This window comes from Helianthus annuus, chromosome 17, assembly GCF_002127325.2.
Source record: "Helianthus annuus cultivar XRQ/B chromosome 17, HanXRQr2.0-SUNRISE, whole genome shotgun sequence".
Lineage (NCBI taxonomy): Eukaryota > Viridiplantae > Streptophyta > Magnoliopsida > Asterales > Asteraceae > Helianthus > Helianthus annuus.
In genome coordinates this window covers 11,526,670-11,553,945 of record NC_035449.2, presented here as the reverse complement: position 1 = coordinate 11,553,945, position 27,276 = coordinate 11,526,670, and the positions used below count along the sequence as shown (strand labels likewise).

General features: G+C 36.2%; 1 protein-coding gene and 1 long non-coding RNA gene across 3 annotated transcripts; both read right to left on the bottom strand.

The window, feature by feature from the left end:
- Window positions 1-10,518: 10,518 nt before the first annotated feature.
- On the bottom strand, window positions 10,519-16,604 carry LOC110920844. The gene is made up of 13 exons (XM_022165047.2): window positions 16,445-16,604; window positions 16,264-16,325; window positions 16,105-16,179; window positions 15,236-15,311; window positions 14,989-15,059; window positions 14,730-14,831; window positions 13,257-13,346; window positions 13,063-13,137; window positions 12,911-12,943; window positions 12,733-12,804; window positions 11,160-11,228; window positions 10,922-11,037; window positions 10,519-10,818 (listed from the first exon to the last, which is right to left on the bottom strand). Exons 1-13 carry the CDS (start codon window positions 16,497-16,499, stop codon window positions 10,791-10,793), a joined length of 924 nt encoding a protein of 307 aa, XP_022020739.1. The 5' UTR covers window positions 16,500-16,604; the 3' UTR covers window positions 10,519-10,790.
- A 526-nt stretch (window positions 16,605-17,130) lies between these two features.
- On the bottom strand, window positions 17,131-18,937 carry LOC110922578. 2 transcript variants are annotated; one of them, XR_002583269.2, is made up of 4 exons: window positions 18,839-18,937; window positions 18,621-18,750; window positions 18,262-18,552; window positions 17,131-17,561 (listed from the first exon to the last, which is right to left on the bottom strand). It is a non-coding gene; the product is annotated as an uncharacterized LOC110922578 (long non-coding RNA). The 2 variants fall into 2 exon arrangements; XR_004886181.1 differs by lacking the exon at window positions 17,131-17,561 and adding an exon at window positions 17,600-17,724.
- Between the last annotated feature and the right edge of the window lie 8,339 nt (window positions 18,938-27,276).

The following is a 27,276-nucleotide window of genomic DNA, read 5'->3' as shown; positions in this document are numbered from 1 at the left end:
TAATAATTATTTTAATTATAGATAAAACTTTTCTTTCTGGAGCAAAATATAACAAATAAATATTATATGTTTTACTTTTAATATCATCTCACGGTTGTTTTCCTAGCACAATATATATTAAATGGATATTTCATTATATATATCCATAAATAATTATTTAATTTTAATAAGCTAAAAAATAGATGGCTTCAATGAATGACATGTGTCCTATAATTGGTTTCTTTTATTATATAGTATAGATGTCTTAAACTTTATTTTTTTTAACGGTAAATTTGGATCACTGACGGACCACTGGGGTATCATCGTGCCACCAACAGAACCACCCGATCATATTCATCTTCACTAGGCAATAATGCCTATACACCAATTCAGGAGAAAACCCAATAAATCTGGGAAAACCCCCCTTTGTGGGAATCGAACCCATGACCTAATGGTCATAAGCCTTATCCCACCACCAAGATACCACTAGGCTATAATGCCATGGGTATGTTTTAAACTTTATTAATAACTAAAACCATAAACACAATTTAGAAGATATGACTATAAATAATAATTTTAAATTAATTATTTTTCTTGATAAAGTTATATACGAGTAGGGCTGTAAATGAACTGAACGTTCAACAAACAGTTCGTGAACTGTTCGGCGGGAAGTTTGTTTATGTTCGTTCGATTAGCTTAATGAACGAACACGAACAAAAATTTTCGTTCGGTTAGCTTAACGAACGAACACGAACACATGTCCCGTTCGTTCGGCTGCGTTCGTGAACGTTCGGTAATATGATCGGTTACGTTCGATCATGTTCGTTAGTTCGTGGTCGTTTGATTATATTAAAAAAATAATAAACAATAAACCTTTTATCTAAACATATTAAAAACTTAAAACCCTATTTTTTCTAAGTTGCTAAAATTTGGAAATTCTAAGATATTTTTAGGGATAATTATGTCTAAGTTAGTTAAACTTGATTCATCGTTTGGTTGTGTAGTAGACTTCTTGTGTTTTAATTTATCATTTCATGGTTATATTTAACTACTTATATCCAATGTTTAAGAATGTCAATAATTTTATTTTTCGGTTTCAAGTTAAATGTTCGTTTGAGTTCGTTTTTTTGTTTGCGTCCGTTTGTGTTCGAGTCCAGTGTTCACGAACTGTTCGTGAACAACTGAATTTCCTTAACGAACGAACACGAACATGAACTTATGTTCGGTATGCGTTCGTGAACAGTTTACGAACATGTTAATTTCCTTAACGAACGAACACGAACATGACCTTGTTCGTGTTCGTTCGGTTCGTTTACAGCCCTATATACGAGATCCTTAACCGGTTGAATACACTTTGCCAAGCTTCTAAATCTATTACCTTCTATGATGGTGACGAAAACTTTGCGCTCAAGCCTAAGATGTTTAGTGCGTGTTTACAACAACAACTAGTGGCGAAGATTGACCAAAAGTTCCGAGTGGGCGAAAAGTCATGGGACCCAATTTATATATTGTATAAATATTTAGACAAATTAATGGGGGGGGATCCTATATATTTTAAAATTTTCGTACGAAAAATAGAAAATTTTACAGTTCTAACCGAAACATTCGAGGAGGGGGGGGTTTCACTTTTCACTAAGCTACGCCCATTTATAAAGGAAATCGGTGAAAACGTATTTAGACAAACCTTATATTCAAGCTATTAGTGAAATTTGGTACCCACTTACTCAAGGTATTAGTGAAGTTTAGGGAGAGTGGATATAGACAAACCTTACCCATATCCTAAGGGATTGAGAGGTTCTAGTAAGACTCCCAACTCTGAAAACAAAAGTCCTAAAATAACCTTAGTGAAGTAAAAAAAAAGGAAATCGGTGAAAACGTATAAAAAAGGATAGGCGACACATCATATAGACAAACATACAAACAATAACAAGTAAAGACCACAAAATTTATATAGTACAAATTAGTAACTTTTGGGTGGTTATAAAAAAATTGAAATTTTACTTTTAACCAAAATTTTTGAATTTCTTACAATTTTAACTTCGCAAAATTGATTTTTTTTTTTTACTTTAAAGACAAAACTTTTCTTATTTTACAATTTAACCTCAAATTTTTTATTAACTTTGGTCCCCTAAACTTTTCATCTTTCGTAAATTTTCGTTTTACATTTCGTACTAAATTTTGTAAGTTACCACATAGCAACATGTGTGTGTGGTTCAACGTTTTTGCGTTCGTCCATTATTTTGCGAGGTAATACGACGCAACGTCCATGTGTAGTTCAGTTTACGTCTATTGTTTTTCATTTCATAGGTTCGTCACAACGCGTGAGTCATTAATCGACTTTGTTATTTTTTTATATGTTCTATTATTCGGTTTCTTGCAATTTTAACCTAACAAAAATGAATTTTTTTACTTTGAATCCAAAACTTTTTATCTTTTGTAATTTAATTTCACAGTTTTTTTTACTTTCATCTTAGGTCCCCTATACTTTTCATCCTTCCCAATTTTTCGTCTTACGTTTCGTGCTAAATTTTGCAAGTTAACACGGTGCAACGTCCATGTGATGTTCAATGTTTTTACGTCTATTTTTCTCATGTGACAGGTTCGTCGTAACACATGAGTCCTAGATCGACTTAGTTATGTTTTTAAATGTTCTACATTTCGATCTATTTCTTCGCTTTAACACGCCACAACTTCAGTGTTGGTGGTCGCTGATGGTTGTGTGGGATTGGTGCTATTTGACATACTTTTACGTCCCGCCGCAACGCGAGGGTGCTTAATTCTAGTCACACAAAAAGGCTAAACTGCTAAGGCAATAATTAAAAAAAAAAAAAAAAAAAACATGTACCCTTATCCTGAAAGTCCTTCACCTTAAACCTATGTATCCATGAACTCTTTTTCTCAACCATATCTTTACAGAGGTTCAAGTGTAACAAATATTTCCTAATCCGCTACCCTCAAATTAGTTTTGGTCTGCATGTACTCCTCCCCCCTTCACAATGATAATTTTCACGGTTCTAACGATAGACGTCGCATGTCTCCCCCTGACATGCCCAAACTATCTCAATATCCCCTCTCTTATCTTATCTTATCTTATATCTTATATACAAGCCACTCAATATTTCCCTCAAAACCTCATTTCTTATCCTATCAACCTAGTATGCCTACACATCCACCTTACCATCATCATTTCAACTACCTTCAGCTTACGCACTTGAGTCTTCTTGATGACCCAACAATTTGTACCGTATAATATAGCAGGTCTAATTGCGACCCTATAAAATTCCCCTTTCCATTTCAGTGGAAACGTCTTGTTACACAATATCCCAATTGCTGCTCTCCACCCATACCATCCAACACGTATGTAGTGTGCCACGTCACTATCTATCTCCACCATTCTATACAAGCGATCCTAAATACTTGAACTTACTTACTTACCTGCGAGGTCACTTGGCTCTCATTAGTGATCTACGTGTCCTCATAATCACCTCCATCGTTGAATACACAATAGAGATACTCAGTCTTAAATCGACTAATCCTTAAACCATTTAGAATGTTTAGTGCGTGTTTGAGATTGTTTATTTTAGTGTATATCTATTTGTAACATTGTTCTAAAGCAGATAAGCAAAACATATATGCTACTAATAACAAATGATTGTAAGGGGGGACGGTACCCTTCCCGATCTACTCCTGAATTGGATTGGATGGTATCCTCGAACTCTTGCTCCCACCGTCGGCTCCTTTCAATATTCTTCTTTGTTTCACTCCCGCACCTTTTTAAATCGGGGAGTATTTTCCGATTTTGACCCTATTTGACCACCCTCATCTTCCACCTTGGCACCTTTTCCTCCCCGACTCCCCGCTCCATACCATCCATTAAGGGTTGTGAAGGGTAAATTAGTTTAAAAGATTATATATATATATATATATATATATATAGAGTAAGGTTAACATACAAAAAGCCTTATCATACATCATGTAGGAGACAATGGTAACCGTTGGATCAGGGGTATAATCACGCATGGGACCACATAATCACGCATGGGACCACATAATCACGCATAGGACCACATAATCACGCATGGGACTATAATCACGCACGTTCTATGATAATAACGCACGTTATATTTTTTGTCATGTATGTTAATGTAGGTTAAGCCTTGAAGTACATTATACTTTTTCTATATATATATATATATATATATATGCCTATAACTACTATATGTATATACATCATTTTCTTCACATTATTCTAAATATGATTATTGGTTTTGGATGGCAATGATTCCACTTTTTTCCTTCTTATTGGTGGGGTTTAGGGCTTTTTTTTCTTTTACATTTTCCTTTTGATTGCATGATATAATGAGATATTCAACAGATATGGAGGGATTCTTGTCTCAAGAGTCACCCCACATTTCCACTCTTTTAAAAAACAATAAATGCTCCTTCTTACATTTTTTTGTTCAATGGCATTGATACTTTATGGTTCTTCATATTTATCATATTTTTATGTCCAACTAATTTGTTCATATATATGTTTAGATTGTACACATGATTTCATAAACAAACACTTAACTACCGATTAAAGGCCGGTCTTAGCATATAACTCTTACATGTATTTTTTTTTTTTTTTTTTTCAGAAAACCTTCTGCCTCATTTTTGAAATTCCACACGAAAACGGACAATTACAAAGCAATGGCAGGTAGTCGGGCAACAAGTTGTGCCGCCACCCCCTTTTGAATAGAAAAACCAATTCTACTAAATACAAAGTTTGAAACCTTTAGCGACGAAGAGTTACTGTTAACGACTTTTTGAACCCGATTCAAGAGTCGCACAGCGTCAGGAGCGAGACCACCAAAGGTATCAAACGCAAACGGGACAAACACATGTTGATTCTCCCGGCAGGCTTTCTCATGTTTTGCTACTTTGCTCGCCTCTGCCTTGAGCACCGCTTGCCCTACGACAAAGCCCTTGTCCTTGAGCCCGACAAGAGGGGAGACTCCAGTTAAATCTACACAAGCGTGTTTCCCCCCTTCCCATCCAAACACAAGGATGTCCGCCGGGCGTAAAGTGGACCTCCCCTCTAAGGGGTCAGTCAGGAAATTTACTGGAGCCTCCTTTTTGGCAGAGATCCCGGCCCGCTTAAGAACATCACATAACACATCTCTCACCCAATCATGCCGATATTTAAACCCTGGTAGCTCTTTACAGTGGATTGCGTGCTCGCCGAAAGAATCCAAACACGCTTTGCGGCATACCGGACAAGGCTCGTCAACTGGGAACAATGGAATCATCAGTCGGTATCTAAGGATAGCACGGTATTCCACAGCCGACATGTGTTGCCCCAAGCCTTCAATAGGTGTGACAGACAGAAAATCTTGAGCATGTGGGGCACGTAGACATTCAAACACAGCTCTTTGTCGAGGAGATAAAACAAAATTCTCTTCAAACCTCTTGACAATTTCGCCATATAAGGCATTCGCCAGAATTTTCTGGGATTTAGGAGGGGCGGTGTCTTTAATGTAGAAACCGCCAATATCAAGGTCGGGAAGAGAACTATGCAAACGGTCCAACGCACTCTTGTAATCGGAGTCCAAAACATCCCCACCACATTCTCGGAGTATGTGGTTTTGTAAACCCCAAGATTGAGCCCTTGAAGCCACGAAAGCATATGAAGAGGCATCCTCGGCCGTACAAATCCCTAAGCCTCCAAACCGGGTCGGGAGAGAAGCCAACCTCCACTGGAGATCTCCAAAAAAGGCACCCCCACAAACAACAATATCCTCTAATGCTCCCCGGAGGCCTTCATCAAAAACAGAGACAGCTCCCCCGACCAAAGAAGGTTGACACGTTCGAAGACCAAACAGTAATTTTGCTACACCCATACAAGAACGAAGCAAGAGGAGCTCGCTCTGAGGGTCCCGTAGGCGTTTAAGGCACCTCATCAGCTCGACTGCACATTTCGCTCTTTTAAGAGCCATACCACTAATAAACTCTGCATCACGACTAACGGCACCCCCCAGGAGTTTCACACCCAACACCGGCCTCCCAATCCCCTGAGGGAATAAGCCCTCCTGAACCTTTACACCATTGCAGGTTGGCCAGAAAACTTCAGTTTTCTTTATATTAAGTTGAAGCCCTAAGGAAGGACCCTCAGCTCTGATGATATCTAAAGCATTAGCCACTTGGGTGGCATCTCCAATAAGCGTTCCGTCATCTAGGTACCAGGCGTGAAATAGGAGTTTGCAGCGATCCCTTATTCGGTGAACAAGAGGATGTAGAACAAGGGCAAAAAGGAGGGGCCCCAAGGGGTCCCCTTGCTGAACACCAGTAGAAGACCAAATATACTCACCCCCCACATATAATCTAGCTGGTTGACCATATAAAAAATCGACCCACGTAGAAATAGAAGGACACCTTTTTCTTACCTCGTACAGTAGGGCTGTCCTATCAACCAAATTAAAAGCGTTCGAAAAATCAACTGTAAGCATAGCAAGAGACCCATCTTGGTGGTACTCATTAAGGAATCTGTTCGCACTATGAAGAACGGCCTCTGCCCCACACGGAATCCCTACCCCAAACTGGAAATCGCCAAGGTATTTGGCCATCTCCTTCCCAACACCTTTCATGGCCACCTTGGAGATCACCCTCCTCCAAATCGACCCAACAGCGATAGGCCTAATCCCATTATCCGGTTTGAGAAGAGGTGTAAGAGGAGCAGAAGCAACAAACTCCGCCAGACTCCTCGGGCACCTCCCCCCCAAGCACAAATTAACCATAGCTGAAGTAGCCCTAAGCAGGCTATCAGCAATCACAGACCCCTCCCCACAAAAAGCATCTAAAAGATGTTGGGCCCTTAAGCCGTCTCTCCCGCACGACGTACCTTTGGGGAAAGATTTAATACACTCGAGCACACAATCGGACTCCACCACAAGAGGAGACTCAGAAGGCAAGGAGGCAGGCATGGAAGGAGGGGGCATACATGGGTGCTTAGCCACTAAAGCCTCCAGAGTATTCTTATTGAGAGGGGCGACCCCCGAGGAGCATAAAACCTTAACTGCTGCAGTGAAATGACCATCAGCAACCTTACGTAAACATTGTTTCACATTGGTCCCCCCACACTCATTATCATCCTTAGAGCCCTTTTTGATTCCATCCATAACCTCCCTCGCGGGCTGATCAAACAACGATTGGACAAGAGTAGCAAAACCCTCACGATCACCCACTGAGCCAAAGACCGCTGGATGCTAAGACATTGGCCCGTCTTCCTATTGCCTGACCTCTTGTCCTGACGACCAACAGGCTTGAACACCCGCAAGGTGCAACGTGGTAATATCAAAAGTCGAACCCATGCCTCAACAGAATCAGGCATAGCAACCACCTTGTCCAAAGCTGCAGTTAAGACTTGGGCAAATGCCATACGACAACTAAGGGGGATACTCTTAACAGTCTTGATGGGGAGAGAGAAAACACGGTCAAGCAAAGCAATATCTACACCCAACTCTTCCGACGAGGTATCAACGTTTTCAACACCGGGTCTAGTGATGCCAACAATAAAACCATGTTCATCTCTCTCACCTGGCACAAACCGAATAACCTTATCCTCATGGTGGCACGCCCGACTGAAAGCATGAGGGCACATACACTCACCACATAACCATTGTCCGGACACCCTCAAAGCTTCACAAACAGAGGTAAAAAGATTAAGATCGCCAGCAATTGCACATCTCAAAGAATCTTTCCTCTCGTCTGAGCCCAAATGGTGACTCTTGATATGTGCCATTAACCTTGGGAATCCCTTAGCCCCCACCAAGCCATCGGGGCAATAATGAAACTGTCGGAAAGGACAAGGCCAGAAACCGCTACCGTTAGAACCAACCATAACAAAACTAAGTAAGCGGAGTCGACACTCAGATAATGTCGCGTACGCCACCACCAATAAAGAAAACCCAACCCAAAAGGAAACGCAGCTGACGGGTCAAAAGGTAATTGAACCGCTACGCTAAAAAACCCCGAGGAAATCACCTAGGCATTTCGTCGAACACCTTGCGTGCGAAGAAGAAAAACATAAAACTTAAACTTAAGGGGCGATGAAGAAGGAAGTGGCATTGTTGAAGTTGAGCAGTAACAACGGTTGACTTACGAATAAAACAAACAAACAGTCTCTAATCAATCCACCCCATTCATCATAGCCTTACTTGAAATCGAACCCCCCATACATGTATTTAAAATGATTTATCTTCTCCAATATAACTTTTACATATGTTTTGAAGACTATGGTAATTTAAAAGTTTTTTTATATAAATATTCAATTCAACTTCTTTTAAATTGAAATGGGTCTTTTATCGTGTTCATATTGAGCTAAAAAATACATAATAAAGACTCGTCAAACTACTGATTAAAGCTTGGTCTTAGCATATAATAATCAAAGTAATTTAAACTTTAAAGTAAACAAACCCTTATCTTTTGTTGTGTACATGGACACAAGAATCCAAATTTTCCGTGAGAAAGAATCTTGAGGGTATCATAAAAACATTCATTGTTATGAAAACAATGTAAACAAATACCACCAAACCCACCTCACCAAAATTAAATACATTATCTTTTAAAGTTTATTTATTTATTTATTTTACCCCTTTTTGGTGTATACTTTCTCGAATTCTCCAAGTTGGATGATTGGATGAGCCTAAAGAAGGCTATAAATTTTGACCCTTTTTAAGTTGACCAAGTATTATGGATAGTGATGTTTCTCAAAGGGTGTCGAGGACCATGACTTCATCATAGAGAGGATCTTTTGAGTTTGAACAAGTCCAAAATTGTTACTTCATTTATAAACTAAAAATTAACTAATTAAATCATGAATTGGTTTATAAGTATGAATAAGTTAGTTAATATATAAGATGTAACATATGATTTAAGTGTATAAATTATAAGTTTGTTGTGTATGAATCGCCCCTCTTCTCATGTATTTAATAAAATTGCTTTTGATGATAAAAAAAGGCATTTAATACCTTCTAATTTTAACTTATTATAAACTAAAATAGCTTTTGATGATAAAAAAGGCATTTAATACCTTCTAGATTTAACTTATTTAATTTAAAAGTTATGTTCTTTTAAATTTTTTATGCTTTTATACGATTACCTTTTTATAAAAGTTTAATGATAGTGATAATTTTTTAAGATGATTATAAAAGTTTTCAGATGAGTATGTTATTTATTTATTTATTTATTTATTATTAAAATACTTATATATCTTACAAAACAATATTAAAATCTCATGAAGCAACATATAAATGTTAAAACTTTCATATAGTAGTGAAAATTTAACATGAAATTCGTGTTTTAACGGGTCTTCATCAATTTCAAGTTGAACCATAACATGTTTAGCTAATCAGCGGGTTGGCTCGTTTAATTATGTTATTATTTAGAAAATGTTTTATGTAATTACTTAACTTGACTGGGTGTTTATGGCAAAATTTTAAAGATAAAAGTGAAATAAGCATCTAGTTATATAGCTTAAACGTAATTGTTTATTATATATTTTATTTTTTTATTTACTTTTTGTAATTTTGTACCACATAGTATTAGTATGATTAGATTTCGGGTTAAATAGTTGTGTTATTGCTAACCTGTCACGTTTGGATTCATATGTGAATATTTTTGCTTCCACGTCAAGTATTGAGTTCGCAATTTCCTTAACATATAATATACGTATGATCGATCTCGTTTTATTTTAAACCAATTAAGAGCAAAATTCAAAAATTATAGGAATTGGGCTTTGTGGTGATTTTGATGACTGGGTCATGAGGCCCAACTATATAGAATAAAGACTTTCTTAAACTTGAAAGCCGGGATTTTTACCATAAGTTAAAAAAAAATCAAGTTGAAATTATTTATTTGATTATTTTTTATTTTCTAAAAATACGTGATAAAAATTTTCGGATTTAATATGTTCTTTTTTAAATATTCGTTTATGGTCTCTCAATTAAACAAGCTTTAGATATATATACATAAGAGTGAATTTCAAGTATTGTCCTTTATCTTTATACTCATTTTCAGGCGCTGTCCTTTATGTTAAAAATTGACGAGTTTTATCCTTTATGTTTTCATATCATACACGTTTTGTCCTTTATGCCTAACCCAGTTAGTTTTTTCAGTTAAATGGTCATGTGCTTTGCACATGAGGGCATTTTTGTCAATTCAAAGGTAAGTTCAACGGCAGATTTACAGCTCAAAGCTTTTGCAACCTTTGAATCGACAAAAATGCCCTCATGTGCAAAGCACATGACCAAATTTAACTGAAAAAACTAACTGGGTTAGGCCTAAAAGACAAAACATGTATGATATGAAAACATAAAGGACAAAACTCGTCAATTTTGAACATAAAGGACAGCGCCTGAAAATGGATATAGGGATAAAGAACAATCCTTGAAATTCACTCTATACATAAACATGAGTTCCTTCGAGTTTTCAACTAACCATTGAGTTAACTAGCAAGCGGATAAATTACGAGTGTGAGATCTGAATCTATAACCAAAACTAAAAAATAATACGTAAAGTGCAATTAATAAAGTTTCAGCGACCAAATCTACAATGTTCAACATGCCACGTGGACGATTTTTGTAAATACTCTATCATGTAAGTAAAACCAAATACATACATACATAGGTTCATCATTTAATAAAAAGAAACATGGCTACCCACAAATGGGTAAAAACTAAAAAGTATGTTTCAATGTTTTGGCTTATTGGGCACAAGTATAGTGCACATTACATATGACTTGCATTCTTCAGTTTAAATACTCTTTGTTTGCTTCAAGAGCTGAACTTGACAGTATTTCTCCTGTTTCATAACACCAATGCCAGAACAATAAGCATAGGTAAAATATAAAAGTCGCTGTTTATGCTACGGGGGAAAATATGCGTAAGGCAGTTGATGTGAATACCTGGTCAACCTTCTCGGTTGACTGTCAGACCCGAAGGAAATATCTTCTGATATGCCAGTTGTTGGCGACTTATTAACGTCACTTGAATCTAAATTGTCTGCTATTTCTTTCATGCCCTGGAGAAGAAAAATGCCACCTAAATATATCTTTCCATTTTGTAATAATATTGAGAAAATAAACGAGATTACGAGAATTGAAGTTATAGCACTAGAAAGAAGAAAAATAGCAAATAAGTAACCTCAATATTTAGCATCCCCCCTGACGTGAGATAACCAGCAAAGGATTTGCCAGCAAGTTTGAGTTGTTCCTGTATTTTAAGAATAAATAAGCAATAAGCAATAGTAACCGCAGATATTCAAGAGGTTGAAAATATGACGTGTTCCTGTTAAAAGAAGACTCCTCGCTTTTACTAATACCAGCAATGTGGGATATAACAATTTCATCGTATGGGTTCCTTGGTTTGAGATTTTTTGTAAGAGGCTGAATTTGATATTGAGTTCAAACTCATTAAACCAAACCAAATTACAGGAGTGACTTTCTGTTTGGTTCAACTTGAAACCGAATTGCATATACTGATCCAAATTACTGGAGTGACTTTCTGTTTGGTTCAACTCATAGTTGTTAATAGCGCCTATAGCGACCGCTATAGCGCGCTATGTAGCCTTGCGACCAAGTGTCGCTACATGGGTCTTAGCGACGAATAGCGAAGTTAGCGACAGTTAGGTTTTTTTTTTTAGTTTTTACCTCTCGTTTGGGCCATTTTTTAATAAAAAAAAAAAAAAACTGCATAATCTGCTTAAAAAAGCAGAAGGTTAAATTGTGCAAAAACTGCCCCACGCGGGCCCGGGTTTTCGGAGCTGCATTCGTGTCCGCAGGACGTGCGGGCACGCACGAGTTCAATTAAATTCCAGTTCAGAAACTCATTTTTTGCACCCCCTCCGCGCAGGTAGGACTTGTGGTAAAACATGTCATAAAGCTACAATGGAGTAGTAAAGACTTTACCTTATAAACAACCACTAACTTTGTTCACACACCAATGTGGGACAAAGTGTTTACCACCTTTTGAGACTTTCATTCACACACCCAACATATAAGTCCTAAACTTTTGCTACTAACTATTAGTTTTTGTTAAATATACATGTAAAATAGCATATATACAAGGGTATTTTGATGTAATATACATATAAAAATTTTCAAAAACCTTTTTCTAGTGTAATCGCTATTTGTAAAATAGCCGTCGCTATTCGCTATCGACAACTATGGTTCAACTTGAAACCAAATTGCATATATTGATCCAAAAATCCTCTTATTTGTTCCAAATATAATTCAACCCGAATTGGCTTTAACTATAGCACTATGTAATGACCCTTAAGTCATAAGTCCTTTAACTAAATAAAGAAGAGGAAGAAATTAAAGATACTAGGGGAAAACAATAATAAAGGAGACTCTAGAATCTTAATGTGTCAAAGTCCTGAAACCAATTTGAGACCATTCAACATATCTATAGAGAGTTAAGTTTACAATTACATTGGCTTTAATCATAGAAAAATGAGGGGGCCAATACAGTTTCAAAACCTTGGGACAAAATTACCATTAGGTTCAAGCTTAAAAATCACACAAAAAATTACCATTACTATAATGATATGACCCTTAAAAGTAGTTGAATTGATAATAACATACGAAAATACCAGACGACCTACTAGACATCTTTGTGCTACTTGTGTTTTCCTATTTCTTTTTCTAGTTTAATGAAACTATTCTGCAAGTATATCAGTTTATTATGCAAAAGAAAAAAAGAACAGTGGTATTACTTGTGCCTTGCCAGACATCTTAGTTCCTTCAGCCTTGTTGCAGAGGTACCACACTCCAAGGTTAGTTAGATCCTATTTACAAAATCAATCGTTACACGTTAGTATACCCTCCAAAAACAAGTGACCAAGTGAAAACTGAAAATAGTTAGACTTTCAAAAAATATAATATTTTGTTTACCTGTTTTTCTTCCAATGTCATTATCTTGCCATTCTGCAGGGAATCATGAAGTGTGTTAAATAAAAGAACTAACTTAAGGACATCTGTCACGTGTTTTACAAGTTAAAGATGTCGAATATCATGTTTCATGGAAATCATGAAAGAACACTCACCAAACCGGAAACCATTTGATTTAGCGAGTCCAAGTCATAGCCGATTTGGGAAAGATCATCACGGACATCACCCACCTGTTTCATAAGTTTTAACAAGTCAGTTACTTTTACGATAAGTTTCAATGACTGATTTTGCTTCTGGTAATTCAAATATTTCTAGAAGTTATTATACATTCGTTTGATGACAAACATACCTCACTTCTAATCAACTTGGATATTTCCACTTGCTGGTCCATTTTTCCATCCAACTTCTCAATCCTCTGTGTCAAATGTTTCTTGGCAGCCTGATTACAAAAAAACAAAAAGGGTCATTTACATATTCCCCCCCTATTAAGATCAATTATTACATATTTACCCAATTCTTAAAATCAATTACATATTTCTCATTACTAAACCACATATATTACATATTTACCCATTTTATTAAAATGACTCTTTTAAATTACCGTTCTACCCCTAATCAATTTTTAGTGCTATTTTAATTGGTTCAATCGTAATTTCTTTGTTGTTTTTCTTTTACTTTAAGGCCTTTTTTTTCATAGAATTCACCATGAACAACAGAACCACCATCATCATCATTCATCTGGCTCCTTTAAGTTCATTCACCAAGACTAAAAATATAAATAAATAAATACTCAAGACTATAAAAATCAACTCAAGATACTCTAGAAAGTTGAAAACTTATTCATCCTTATGAAACATGATTCGCTAATGTTATCAGATAAATTAGGTTATACAACCTATTTTAGGAAGAGAATGACAAAATTACATGATTCGCTAATGTTATCAGATACTCTAGAAAGTTGAAAACTTATTCATCCGTATGAAACATGATTCGCTAATGTTATCAGATAATCTCAATCAACTCGCTGCACTAGTCAGGAAACTACATAAATTAGGTTATACAACCTATTTTATGAAGAGAATGACAAAATTACATCCCAGATCTAGTTTCTAATGTCAAAATCCTAGATTTGAAGGAAACAGATTCTTGACTTCACCAAATAAACATATAGAAGATGATAAAGAAGCCGGCTTATAACGTAAAAACAGAGACTCAGATGACTTGCTGGCGGTTAGGATTGACGGCGATAATCAGAAGCCAGAAATGAGAAAGAAGACTATAGTTTCTTGTAAGGTTAGGAAGAGGGGTAAATGGGTAATTTCATAAAGAAAAGAGGAAATATGTAATTGATTTTAAAGGTTGGGTAAATATGTAATAAAGGGTCTTAATAAGGGGATATATGTAAAAATCCCAAACAAAAAAAATGATATCTGATAGACAAAAAAATGTTCGTTTAGAGAATAGAATGCCTCAAGATCCGCACATATAATCATGTTCATGTTCAATGATAATGGTAACATTCCTCTTTAACTATATACATATGTATATAACTAACTATATATAATTGTCATGTACACACATATACACATGCATGAATCATGGAACCGACATTACACAATACAGTAGTCAGTGATCCTTATGAAACTGAGCCAAGTTCTTACGAAAAGTCACATAAATGTTTGAAATCATGAAGCAAGTATTCATATAAATTGAGAACCAAAGGGACTCAAACATAAAGTCCTATGCATACAGCGTACGATCCTCAAAGTGTAGCTGACAAATTATGTAAATATATCAGATCTAATCTCTAAGAGATACTTACAGCAAGGGCGTCTGACACTTGTTCCAGATGCTTTGTCAAGTTTGAAACAGCAGTTGACATGCTTTTCTTTGTCACATACATGAGGTCTGAGAATGAATAACCCTAAATACACAATGACGGAAAGTCGTCAAGCTTTACACACTTAAAATGTTTCTTTGGTCTTCTTTTTGCACGTGCGTGTGCGCAAAGCATGAAATGCAATCAAAATTATCTGAGCTAGTATGAAAATCAAAAAAAAAGAAGGAAAACACAACTAAACCTTCCACCACATGTATCCATAACCCGCAGCACCCACAGCAGCAGCTGGTACCACTAAAGATGTTGCACCACCTGCATCAACATTAAATTTGCAATAATTAAGTATATCAACAACTAAACAAGCAACACTAGGTATACGCCATACATAAGCAAACTCAAACAAAAACATATAAACCACATGACAATATACATCACAAAGCATCCACTTAAAATTCGTTAAAAAGCACGCCAACGCTCAGAACACATACCACCAGCACCACCATTCAGAACAGTGATCTGCCTCGAAGAAGCCAGCTGGCGAACTTCCATCGCTAATCTTCTAACCTGAAAAACATATTACTTTTGTAAAATCCGATAAAGAGATACTCGTAAACCTAGTTACCTAAACAATCAGTACAACTTAGCTCTGTTAAATCTACTACAATACACTAAGGGGCTGTTTGGCAACATCTGAATGGTTAAGTGCTGAATCATTAAAAGCCTATATAACGCTTAACCGTTTAGAGGCAAATGTCTGACCAATTAAGATTAGAGGTCTTAACCATTTAGACTCTGTATATATCTTAACCATTCAGAGGCAAATGTCTGAACCATTCAGACATCTGCTCGTGAAACAAACAGTCAGAACCATTAAGTGTTGAACCAGTAAGAGGTCTGAACCATTAAGAGCCTATATAATGTTTAATCGTTCAGAGGCAAATGTCTGACCAATTAAGATTTGAGGTCTTAACCATTTAGACTCTGTATATATCTTAACCATTCAGAGGCAAATGTCTGAACCATTCAGACATCTGCTCGTGAAACAAACAGTCTGAACCATTAAAAGCCTATATAATGTTTAACCGTTCAGAGACAAATGTCTGACCAATTAAGATTAGAGGTCTTAATCATTCAGACTCTGTATATATCTTAACCATTCAGAGGCAAATGTCTGAACCATTCAGACATCTGCTCGTGAAACAAACAGTCTGAACCATTAAGTGCTGAACCAGTAAGAGGTCCGAACCATTAAGAGCCGCATTAAGAGGTAAACAAACAGCCCCTAAACGTAAAAAACCTCAATTTTGACCAAAAATAACAAACATATATGAACACCTTGCAACAACCAAAACAATACCTGTGCAGCAATTGCATCAGCATGATCAGCATCACCTCCATCCCCCTGCCCTTGTTCATATCCTTTCACCAATTTCTACAATTAACCAAAACAAAACTACTTAACATCACACATCTGCAATTTAATCTTCCATTATTATTAACAATAACACAATTTTACCTGAAGTTCGCCCAACACATCAGATAATTTGCCGTTATTCAGCATCAACGTACCAGTATACCCTACCAGCACAACAATTACATCGTTTCAATACATTTATTTCAAACAGATACAAATTAGGGCTAAACACGATTTCTGATCTCTGTGTGAAAAGAAAACGGTTAGAGAGTGGAAACGGAACCTGCTCCGACTAGGATGATGATCTTAGAGAATCCCATGCCTGCTTGCATCGCCATGGCTGCGATTCAATATTTGCAGAAACGAACGAATTCGTGTGAAGACGGAGATGATAGATTTGTAAGAAAAGGGATGAATTGACTACTTGAACTTTGTTAGGGTGAAACGGTGTCGTTTTGGTCTTGGATTATAAAGCCAAACACGAAATCAAGCGTCTTTCGTCTATTCACACATCTTTCTTGAAACAAAAAAAGATATTATTAAGTTACTAACTTATAAAATTACGTTGCGGTTAAAAAAATTACCGTTGTGGTTAAAGAAAATATTTCACCACATAATTTAGCAGAATACACGTTAAAAAAAGTTGTACAACATGCCAATTATCAGTTTCAACTTTCAAGTTGTTTGTTATTATTATTGTTATTATATATTTTTATAATTAGTGGGAATGCCCGTGCGTTGCCGTGGGTTCCTTATGTTTTTTAGCCCACGTTGCATGACAAGTTTCACATAGTTTATCTTTAATACCAATTCGCTAAAACAACTAATATATAAATTCACAAAGAGCAATCCTATCGCACGTTGCCGCGTCTTTGCTTCATGTTCTGATTTTGAGAAGTGAATTAAAGCTACATAAACATCAATATCAAAGGGAGTTTCACATGCATGTTCCAGTTAAAACAGTTGGAAAAAAGGTAATAGCCATATAGTTGGTCTACCTTTTTTTTCTTTTTAGAACGGTAACTTTCAATAACCACAACACCGAAAACCCCCTAGCAAGGAGCTAGGGAGCCGGAACCATACAACAGAAAAAGAACCAGATTACATATTGAATTTTTTCCATCTATTCCAATACAATGTCACCCCCTTAGCTCTGCTTTTCAGCCACAAGAAACCCAACGATTTTACTTCGCCAATAATGTTACTTACCGCCACAAGTGTGCCGTGTGACGTTTCTGAGCCACAACGAATGTAACAAACGGACGGTAGTGTTCGGTGTAAATGGCTTTCTTCATATCAACCATTTCTTATTCAGAACCATCTCAAACTGGTCGTCACTAACACCGTCACGGTACACCACAATCTTATTCGGTTTCACTTTGTTGACTTTAGCGTAAGTGCTGATCAGGTCTAAACACACGCTCCCGAAATTAACAATCTTTCATTTACGATGCCCTTGTGGCCACACACATTCGACATAACGAGTCGCACCACGGTCCACCGAGCCAACAACTGCTGCAATAGATGGAGACTTGGAGTTCATTGCAGCCGGGTGATTGACATCTGCTCCAATAAACATATAACAATCATCTTTACTGTACTGGCGCCGACTACTCGAAAAATTAACTGATCTTGAAGAACAAATCATTAATTGGTTTCATTGTAGCAAAATTGGCATTAAAAATGATAAATACGAAGTTCACCTTGATACCGACCTCAACCTCAGTTGATATTCAGCTTTTATATGAAAAAAATGTGCTTTACAAATTGACTACATATCATTTATATTCACAAGTGATTCACATCTTGAATAATTGTATTTGATTTCTATTTACAAACTGCTAACCGCTAGCGATTATGAACAAACGGGTCAAAGGCGACACAAGCGAATCCAAAAGCTTACAATATTTTAAATTGTTTTAATATGAAAATTAGTTATTATAAAGTTAATTTAAAAAGTTCTTAGTTTGGGCCTTTTGCAGGTCAACCCAACCTAGCCCGACCCATTTTGACCGGTGTAAAAAGTGGCCCAACCCAAGCCCATTTCAACCTGTTACCCAACCCGACTCATCCATTTTGCATGTGAGGAAGGGATCTTACCAGACCTCGAAGACGTTTTTGGGCATAAAGCATTTGAACTGGAGCAAGTGCAAACTGTTTAAATCCCTTTGAAACTAGTGCAACAAGAACCCTTTTGAAGATATCAATTCTAAGAACAATCAAGTCTTTAGCCCACCAGTCAACAATAGAAAGGCGACTTTTATCAGTGACCATGAATGCAATAACTTCTACACATCGATCAATTAACTTCACTCGATCAGATATCGGTAAGAGATTTCCAGAGAATGCTCAACGGTTTACCGAAGCCGCTAACGTGTTGAAGCAATGTCGCTATTCCATCAACCACAAATAAGTTTCAAGCATTCAAACAACAAACAACATAGATCCATAAAACTTACCATTTCCGATTCAATTGTTAGTGCTAGAGAAACGAAATTTGGGGATTTGTTCGAACCCTAGGTGAGAAATCTGTGGCTTGGTGAACAAGTTGAAGTGAAAAATGGTTTATGAAATCATGCTACTTGAAGTCTGTTTCAAAATGTCAAAATCATAAATTAGAACAAAGAATGTTTAGGTTAAAAATGAGATACCTAGAGCAAGATAGAGATTGAAAAACCTAGGCTCTCGACCAGAACAACCCCCGCATCCGTGACCGGAATCGTTGCCGGTGTCTCCTTTTCTCCTTATCGGTTTTCACTTCTTCTTCTTCTCTCTCTCTCTCTCTCTCTCTCTCTCTCTCTCTCTCTCTCTCTCTCTCTCTCTCTCTCTCTCTCTCTCTCTCTCTCTCTCTCTCTCTCTCTCTCTCTCTCTCTCTCTCTCTCAGAGATCGATTGTGAAGCAGGAGGTGGAAAGGTTAAGAAGGATTGTAGGTATTATACTGATTTCGTTGATTTATATGTACATGAGGGTAACATCGGAGGATTGGTAGGCAAGAAGCCGGCCATTAATCAAAAGGTTAATGCTCAGGATTTATTTATTCCACTGATGAAATCTCTAAGAATGGCCAACTTCACGGCTGGCAAATCGTGTCTTAACAGGTTTCTGACGGCGTGTACAACATAAGTTTCAAACATGATTACGACTCGTTTAACTACTTTCTACGTTATAAAATAGTTTTATGTTTTATGTACAAAGATGAATAAATGATACATCCTAACATTATAATTTTAATTATTTTAAAAATTAAAAAAGTCAAAGTGTGTATTTTTCAGTTAAACAGGTCTAATCGTGTCTGAACAGGTACCCAATTGCCAGCCCCTATGGCTTATATCTCTTGTACATAATGCTTTAAAATTTATACGTGTGTTAAAATTACAATGTTGTACATCACATTTCCTTTATATAGTATATTATAGATAAAAAAAAATTCTTTTGTTAATGTAAATCAAATTTGTTCGCCATAGTCGACCACATAAGTTTCTTTTTTTTCTTTTTTTGTTAAATATGAGATTGTAAGACTTAATATGATCTAATAAAGTTTATCATGTTTTATTTAGAGCTATATGACTCCTAAGATAATATGACTTATTAAAACATGTATTACTCTTTATAAGTTATCATTCATTACAGTTTGCCTTGGTCAGCTAAAGTCGCTACTGGTTCATCAAAGTCGATCTTTGGCAAACATAGTTTATTTTATTAGTTATAAACGGTTATGGACATAATTCATCAAATCTAAGAAGTCGCGACGTGATATGATTTGATAATGATATCATATACCATCAAGAGTTGCCAATTTTTTAAAGACCTGTTATACCTCATTTATGACATGTATGTTTAAGTATAACTCATTACCATGTATATTTGTCAGGTAAAGTCATATTGGTTAATAAATTCAAACCTTGTTAAGCAAAGTCACTATTGTTCGAACCACCTTTGACAAAATAGAGTCAAAGTTGGTCACTTGTTGACATAATTCATCAAATCTTACACATTAGAACCTAATAATCCCTAAAATAGTAAGGTGTTTATGATGGATGATAAAAGTATTTATAATGAATAGATACATGAGTACTTATAATACATAGAGATATTGTCAATCCTGAATAAGATTGGAAAATAAATTTAAATTACAAACTTGAGTTTGTTTGTTAAAATTACTGTAGCTAAATTTTATTTCACTCTTTGTTACCACGTATCACTCCTTTATGCCACGTATATTTTTTCTTTACAACTCATGTCTACTTCTCATGTGTGTTTCTCTTCTTTATTCTTTCCAGTGTTCCACACTCCAAACTTTAGAGAGAATGGAGATTCCTGCTGCTCCATTCAGCCAACTTTGTTTTACAGTGACAATTTTAAGCGACAAAAACACATATGGGCACTGGCTTGTCTAGTTGGGCATGTGGTATGAAAACGCCTCATATAACTACAAAATAAACAACTAAATGACCTAAGGATAAAATGCACAACAAAAATCCTCTTCCATAACATAAATGAACATAGTAAAGCCTTGGTATCGTTATTAAACAAATTCTTGGAATTGGGTGCACAAAGAATATCACACTGTAATGGAAAGGATTCAAGAAAGGGTGGCCAAAGAAGTAGACTAGTTTATAAAACGCCATATTTTGCATCTTGTTGATTTGGTTATACTTCGCATGTTTATATAAAAACACCTGTAATTTTTTTATTTTTCTTGTGTATGGTTCAAAACGCCATAATTTCTTTTTTATATGACACAAATTATGTTTATATGTAACATAAACACGAACAACATAAAATTCTATCATGCTATCACATAAAATGGCAACAACTGCAAAACCTATATTACTAAAACGCCATGATTGATAAAGTAAGACATCAAGACAAAAAAAAAATACATATCCATCATATCTTCTAGCTTTTCATTGTCACTACTATGAAAAAGAGACTCTTCGTAGCATACAGTACTATTAAAAAGAGAATTCAGAAGGTATGTTGCAAGTATTTTTGTTTTGGCGCCAAAAATGTATAAACAGTCGAAGTATTAAAAGCAAAATTTATTGCCCATCTAAAATCACACCAAACACACCATTATACAATGAAAAACACCACAATACAGAGGTTCATCATTAGCACTACAAAAAACACAAAATAACACATAAAATGCCATACAGACTCAAACATATGGCCCAAGTTATTTCATAGAGGTTCCAGAGGTTAGAGAGCCATTTCGTTATAAAGTTCTCTAATAGGAGAAGTGTGAAAGCAAAACTATTAACGCCATCCTTCGTATGGATGAGGCAGTTCAGAGGGGGGACATTGGCCCTTGGTGTTCCAACGGCCAATGGGTGTGAGAGGACTGAAACAGTAATTTAAAGGTTAAATAGAAGACTTCCAGCTAAAAATGATGATGGTTTTGAGCAACGAACCGTTACAGGTTGGAGTTTGAATGAACAGATGAAGACGATGGCAATTACTTATAGAAACAGAGAAGATGATCGCTTCATGATGGACCAAATTCTAAACACAGAGAATATTACCTTCAACAACTCTGTGATTTAAGGGCTTCAAACCCTGTAAGAAACATGATTGTGGTTCTGTTTGAAGGAAGGATGGGAGGGAGGTTGCACCAATTGATGGCATTAAACTCTAATGTGGTTGATGATCATGAGTCTAATGAAAGTGATGAGTATATCTCTGATGATCCGTCAGATGAAGAGTATTAGATTGTTTTGTTTTATTGCTTTTAAATTGAAGTGTTTTGTTTGTTATTATTAATGAATTATGATGTTTTGAAAGAATGCCATGATCTTTAAACTTTGATTTTTTTAGGGAGATTAATTGTCGTCGATCTAGAACACGAAACAAACGCCAAAAAAAGTGTGATTGAGTGGATTGGATCCTCGCAACATTACAAATACATATGAATCATAATCAAAAAGAAAAAAAAACTATGCCAAAATTTAAGCAGAACAAAAAACGCCAAAAAAAGAAGCAAAAAGGATGATGATAAGTAACACACAACACATGATTGTGGGGAAAATAGAAAAAAACAAAAAATATAGGAAAGAGAAGGAAAAAGATGAAAACGCCCCTTCACCTGAATTATAGCGCGTGCCACGTGTTGTTAGAAGAGCCGTTTTCACACTTTATATCGTTTTCTCCAAACTTTTTTTTTTTTGGGTAAAGGGTTACCCCGGTAAATCTATTATAAACCGCAAATAAGTACAAGTAGTGAGGATGAATTCCACACTAGTTCATATACAGGACATGCCCCGTATATGTAAGCCAACAAATAAAAAAAACACCTAAGACATTCACATCAAACCTAGCCTACTACACATCATGCAAGATATCTAGTAGACAAAACAAAAACAAAAACATAACCAAAATCTTCAACCGCCATCATCGAAAATGAAGTTCCCACAAAAGGGCAGCCCCTTTAAACGAACCGAATGCAAACTAACCATTGAATCTCTTTGTCGAAGAGGTGCTTGCCCCTGTTCTAGAAGACGAAGTATATGTACCCGCATCTTTGGTTTCATCATAAACAACTTCAACCCCATCCTCATCTAAATCCACATGAGTCTGACTACCCCTTTTGGCTCTCTCTTGCGTTGCAGCCCCACGTTCTCCAACACCCTCAAGAGCAGAAAACGGATTATGAGTTTGGACTTTATGGGAAGTAGAAACCTGCTGAGGCGCAACGGCCTTTTTCTTCCTATCCACCGGTCTGTACTCAAATTTTGGCTTTTGGTTATTAACTTGAAAGCCATTCTTCTTTGCACTTTTCTTAACCGGAACATCAGTGAAACCATCCTCGTCTACTGTTGGCCTCGATGTTGTGCCAATACGAGTAGGACATTCCACAGAGTCATGCCCAAACACACAGCAGTGAGCACATCTCGGAGGTTCCCATTCATACTCCACCCGAATAGTAACCGTAACATAATTGTTCCCATCCAAATCAGGAATAGCCATGGTTATATTACTTTTCAACTCTTGATCAGCTGGTATTTCAATGAGAGCCCTAGCATAGCTGCTCCGACCCCAAGCATCATTACACATATCAACAGTATACGAATCCAGCCGCACAGGAGAACCAATTTTTGAAGCCAGCATGCTTAACCCATCATCAGAATATGCCACTAGGGGCACGTCATGCAATTTCACCCAAACCGCGACGTTTTTAAACTCTTCTTTCTTAAGGCTGTTTGTAGGGGACCAAATGTTGAGAAACAAGGGTTTGTTACGAATCATCCAAGGACCCCCTTCAAGAACAGCGTCCATTCCCTTTCTATCTTCAAACTTGAAGAAGAAGAACCCATTTGAATTCATCATCGTTTTCTGAAGACCATGTTTCTTCCAATTTGTTCTCACAAAGTAATCAACAACCGGATATGCAATTCTATCCCCCAAGAAGTAACCATAAAGAGTATTAGCTAACCTGTTATTAACTTGACGAATAGAGTCAATAGGCAGCACTACATCCACACCCTCCAATGAGGCATCCGAGCTTAGCTTCCGAAAATTGACTTTCGGTACTTGGTTAGCCACTTCATTGGTTTTCCTAGCACTTTCCTCTTCACTATGAGCCTGGTTTGTATTACCAACCCGTTTAGGGCCATTCTGATCAACCTGTTTGTTTAGAACCACATCAGCATACAACTGTTGCTGTACTCGAGCATTTTCAACCTGTTCCTGCTTTCGGACACGAGCCGGGCTGACATCATTTAGCGGAAGCACAAATGATACCTTTCTCTTATCAAAAACCATTGCATAATCCTCATCAGGTGAATCCGAACAGCCAAGAACATAATCAGTATCATTTAGCGGAACCATGAACCGAACCTTCTTATTCCCCACTTCTGAAACGGTAGGGATTTGTGAATTCTGTCGTGGCTCAAAAGGTTTCCCATCAATGCTTCGGATCTTCCTCACAAAGACATTTGAATCCTCCTCAGTTCGTTCATCCATTGATCAAACGTATGACGGCTGGAAACAAACCCTAAATCGTCCAAGAATTGAACCCGAAACAAAAGTTTGACACAATAACAGCCGCCTCAAACAAACCCTAATCAAACTGAAATAACCCCAAATCCACAATTACTGGTATTCGAGATCAATAATCAGCAAGAAAAACGTTGGATTACCGCCGCAACCGTAAACCCTAATCGAATTGAATGGAAAAGATGCAGCCGGTAAACCCTAATCGAATGAAACTTAATCTGAATTCAGAAACGATTGACAACCAAACCCTAGCGCACGTAACTCAATCTGATTTCAGATGATTTGAATCTAACGAAACGAATTAGGAATCCTTAGACACTAACCAGAATCGATCAAGACCAAGTTGTGATTGAATCGGCTAGGGTTTCACGAATTCACCAAAGTCGCCCAGAGCTTTTTTCTCCAAACTTGTATACACACACGCACATTATATGTGTGTGTTTGAATTGAGGTATAAATACATGAAATGAAGATAAGAAACATGAAATGGAGGTATAAAAGCTAGAAATATATGAAACTGTGAATGGTTCGGTTTGGCATGGTTATTTTTTGTTAACCAGGGGTACAAAAAAAACGTGATCACAAATTTTCGGTTACTTGGTTTTCGGTTAATTCAGTTGATTTCAGTTCGTTTTCGTCCGTTTTCGTTTTAGTTTCGATTAGCAATTTAGTTATTACGCATTGCACATCCCTAAACACTGTTAATCATGTAACATATGTTTTAAAACTTGTAATTACTTAAAGTCTTAAAAATATGTTAAATTACTATCATGTCCTATTTACATGCACTATAATATAGTGTAGATAGATATATACACACTTTATTTGTTTGATTTTTCTAACTGGTATGAATGAATTTGTAATATTGATAATAAGATAGATTAAATAGTTAGACTGCAAATGTATTTTGTGGACTGTTTGGTAGCATATCTATTTGTAAGATGCCATTCTTGCTTACTTGTGGACTGTTTGGTAGCATATCTATTTGTAAGATGCCATTCTTGCTTACTTCTTTGAATACCTAATGTATTAAATATTTTTAGGACAATTTGATCCTTGAACTTAATGAAATAGACATGATTGTTTATACCATGCGTAGTGGACGTATTTTTTTTTTTTTTAAAAAAGCCCCCAAACGCGCGCAATCATGCCCCACCCCCACCCCTTTGGGCGTTTTTGGGCGTTATTTTCGAAAAAAACTCCGAAGCGTGCTTTAAATCACGCCAAAATGGAAAACTGTTGGCCAATCACACGCATCCCTCTTTTTCTTGGCCAATCCCCTTTTTTTGGTTAGTTTTTTTATTTAATTCTTTACACCCCTTTTTAACATAATACCCACATTCCCACTACACCCATTTTAAAAAAACGCCCAATAATGCCCCTTGCTGACTAGACTGCCACATGGTGGAAAACGCCGAAGGGTGGGGGCATTATTCACCTTTACTACTACGTATGGTCTTAGCATTTGTGTAAATAGACTAAGACAAAAAGAGTCAGCCAGGATATGCCAGACACGGTCTGTGGGCTTAAATAGGCTACACAGAAGCTCATGGTAAACAGTGGCGGAACTAGCCCACTAATTTAGGGGTATCCCGAAATTTTTTTTATCGTGCAATCATACAATTAAAAAAAACGATAATCAATAAAGTAGAACAAATACCTAATAGATTTGTGCTCTTCTTTTTTTTCATAGCTTGAAATCGTTCCATCACATCGTCATGTTTTGCTTTATCAAAAGTTTCTTTTTCAACCGCACAAACCATAACATTGTTCAAATATTCCGGGCCCATTCGATTGCGTAAATCCGTCTTAACAAGCTCCAATTTAGAAAAAAAAACATATTTCTACGGTTGCGGTTGCAACCGGTAAAACCAAAGCTAGCTTCACTACCCGATAAACCAAAGGACAAGAACCATGTGTTTCAGTTTCCACCATAAAACGAGCAATATCACTTATTCAATTATAATATTGTTTTGGGTCTTGGGCTAACTTTATCAATTATATTTAGGTATTCTTTCAATTCTATTATTGTTAATTCGGGCTTATTTTATCATTCGGACTTAATTATTATACAAGTTTTCGGGTTGTAAAATGTTTTGGCTTATAAAAATGAGATTTTAGTAATATCAAGTATCTTATTTTTTGGTTAGGAGTATCCTCGTATTTTTTAGGGGTATCATTTGTATAAAACCGGAAGAAAACACTACGAATACGAGGTTGAGCCGTAGGCCGTGCTACGACTCCTAACTTTGTGGTTCCTCCCCTGATGGTAAAGCACAATAGAGTCACATAAAAACCAATAAAAAAGTCGCATTTAAAGCGACGGCTAAACAACCGTCAGATTGAAAAAAAATCGTGGGTTAAAAATTAAAGGCTAAAAATTTAAGGCTATTTAGCCTTCGTTTTACACGTAACTCAATTTGACTGGATACTATGTGGACGGATCTTATTTAGTAGGCTATGTCTTAGCCGTCGGATCCTATTTAGCTTGTCTTTATCTATTTTGTTAATCTAAATATGCATGATTATTTCATTAAAGCCAACAATCAACTTATCTATCAATAATTTTGTCAATATTGTTATTTGTATACAAACACACACAATTTCTCATATCTTCTTCATTTTTTTTTTTTTTTGACATTGGGGTTAATCAAACTAAAAAAAGTGTAGTTTGCATTGCATTAAACCCATAGTAATAAGAGGATTCATGTTTGCGACGATAACCTCTAATGTAAAAGACACCTAGAGGGTGTTTGGGATTACGTTTTGAAGTAATTATTTGATTATTGCGTTTGTAAAACATAAATAATCAAAAAAAATGTTTGGATGAAAAAGTGATTATTTGCATCCAAAAGCATATACCTACATGTTTTTTTCAAAAACGCAGTTTTAAAGACGCAAAATCTATTTTGAAAACGCAACCCAAACACATCCCTACTTAAACTTATATCTGAATAATAAGGCTTATGTGATCACAATATCCACACCAACCACATAATACTTCTATTCTCTCTTATATTTTACTAGTTAATTGGTATTAAGTAAATTGTGCCTGGCTTCATGATTTTCTACTATATTTATTCCACACGTCTTAAATATATTATATTCAACAAAATCATA

What these genes read in the sequence shown, in the direction of transcription:
- LOC110920844 (XM_022165047.2), bottom strand. Translation starts at nt 16,499, where the DNA reads ATGGCGATGCAAGCAGGCATGGGATTCTCTAAGATCATCATCCTAGTC. An exon ending in CCAAGTTGATTAGAAGTGAG is followed by an intron (nt 13,138 to 13,256) that starts GTATGTTTGTCA and finishes CTTATGAAACAG; the next exon opens with GTGGGTGATGTCCGTGATGA. An exon ending in TGACATTGGAAGAAAAACAG is followed by an intron (nt 12,805 to 12,910) that starts GTAAACAAAATA and finishes TTTTGTAAATAG; the next exon opens with GATCTAACTAACCTTGGAGT.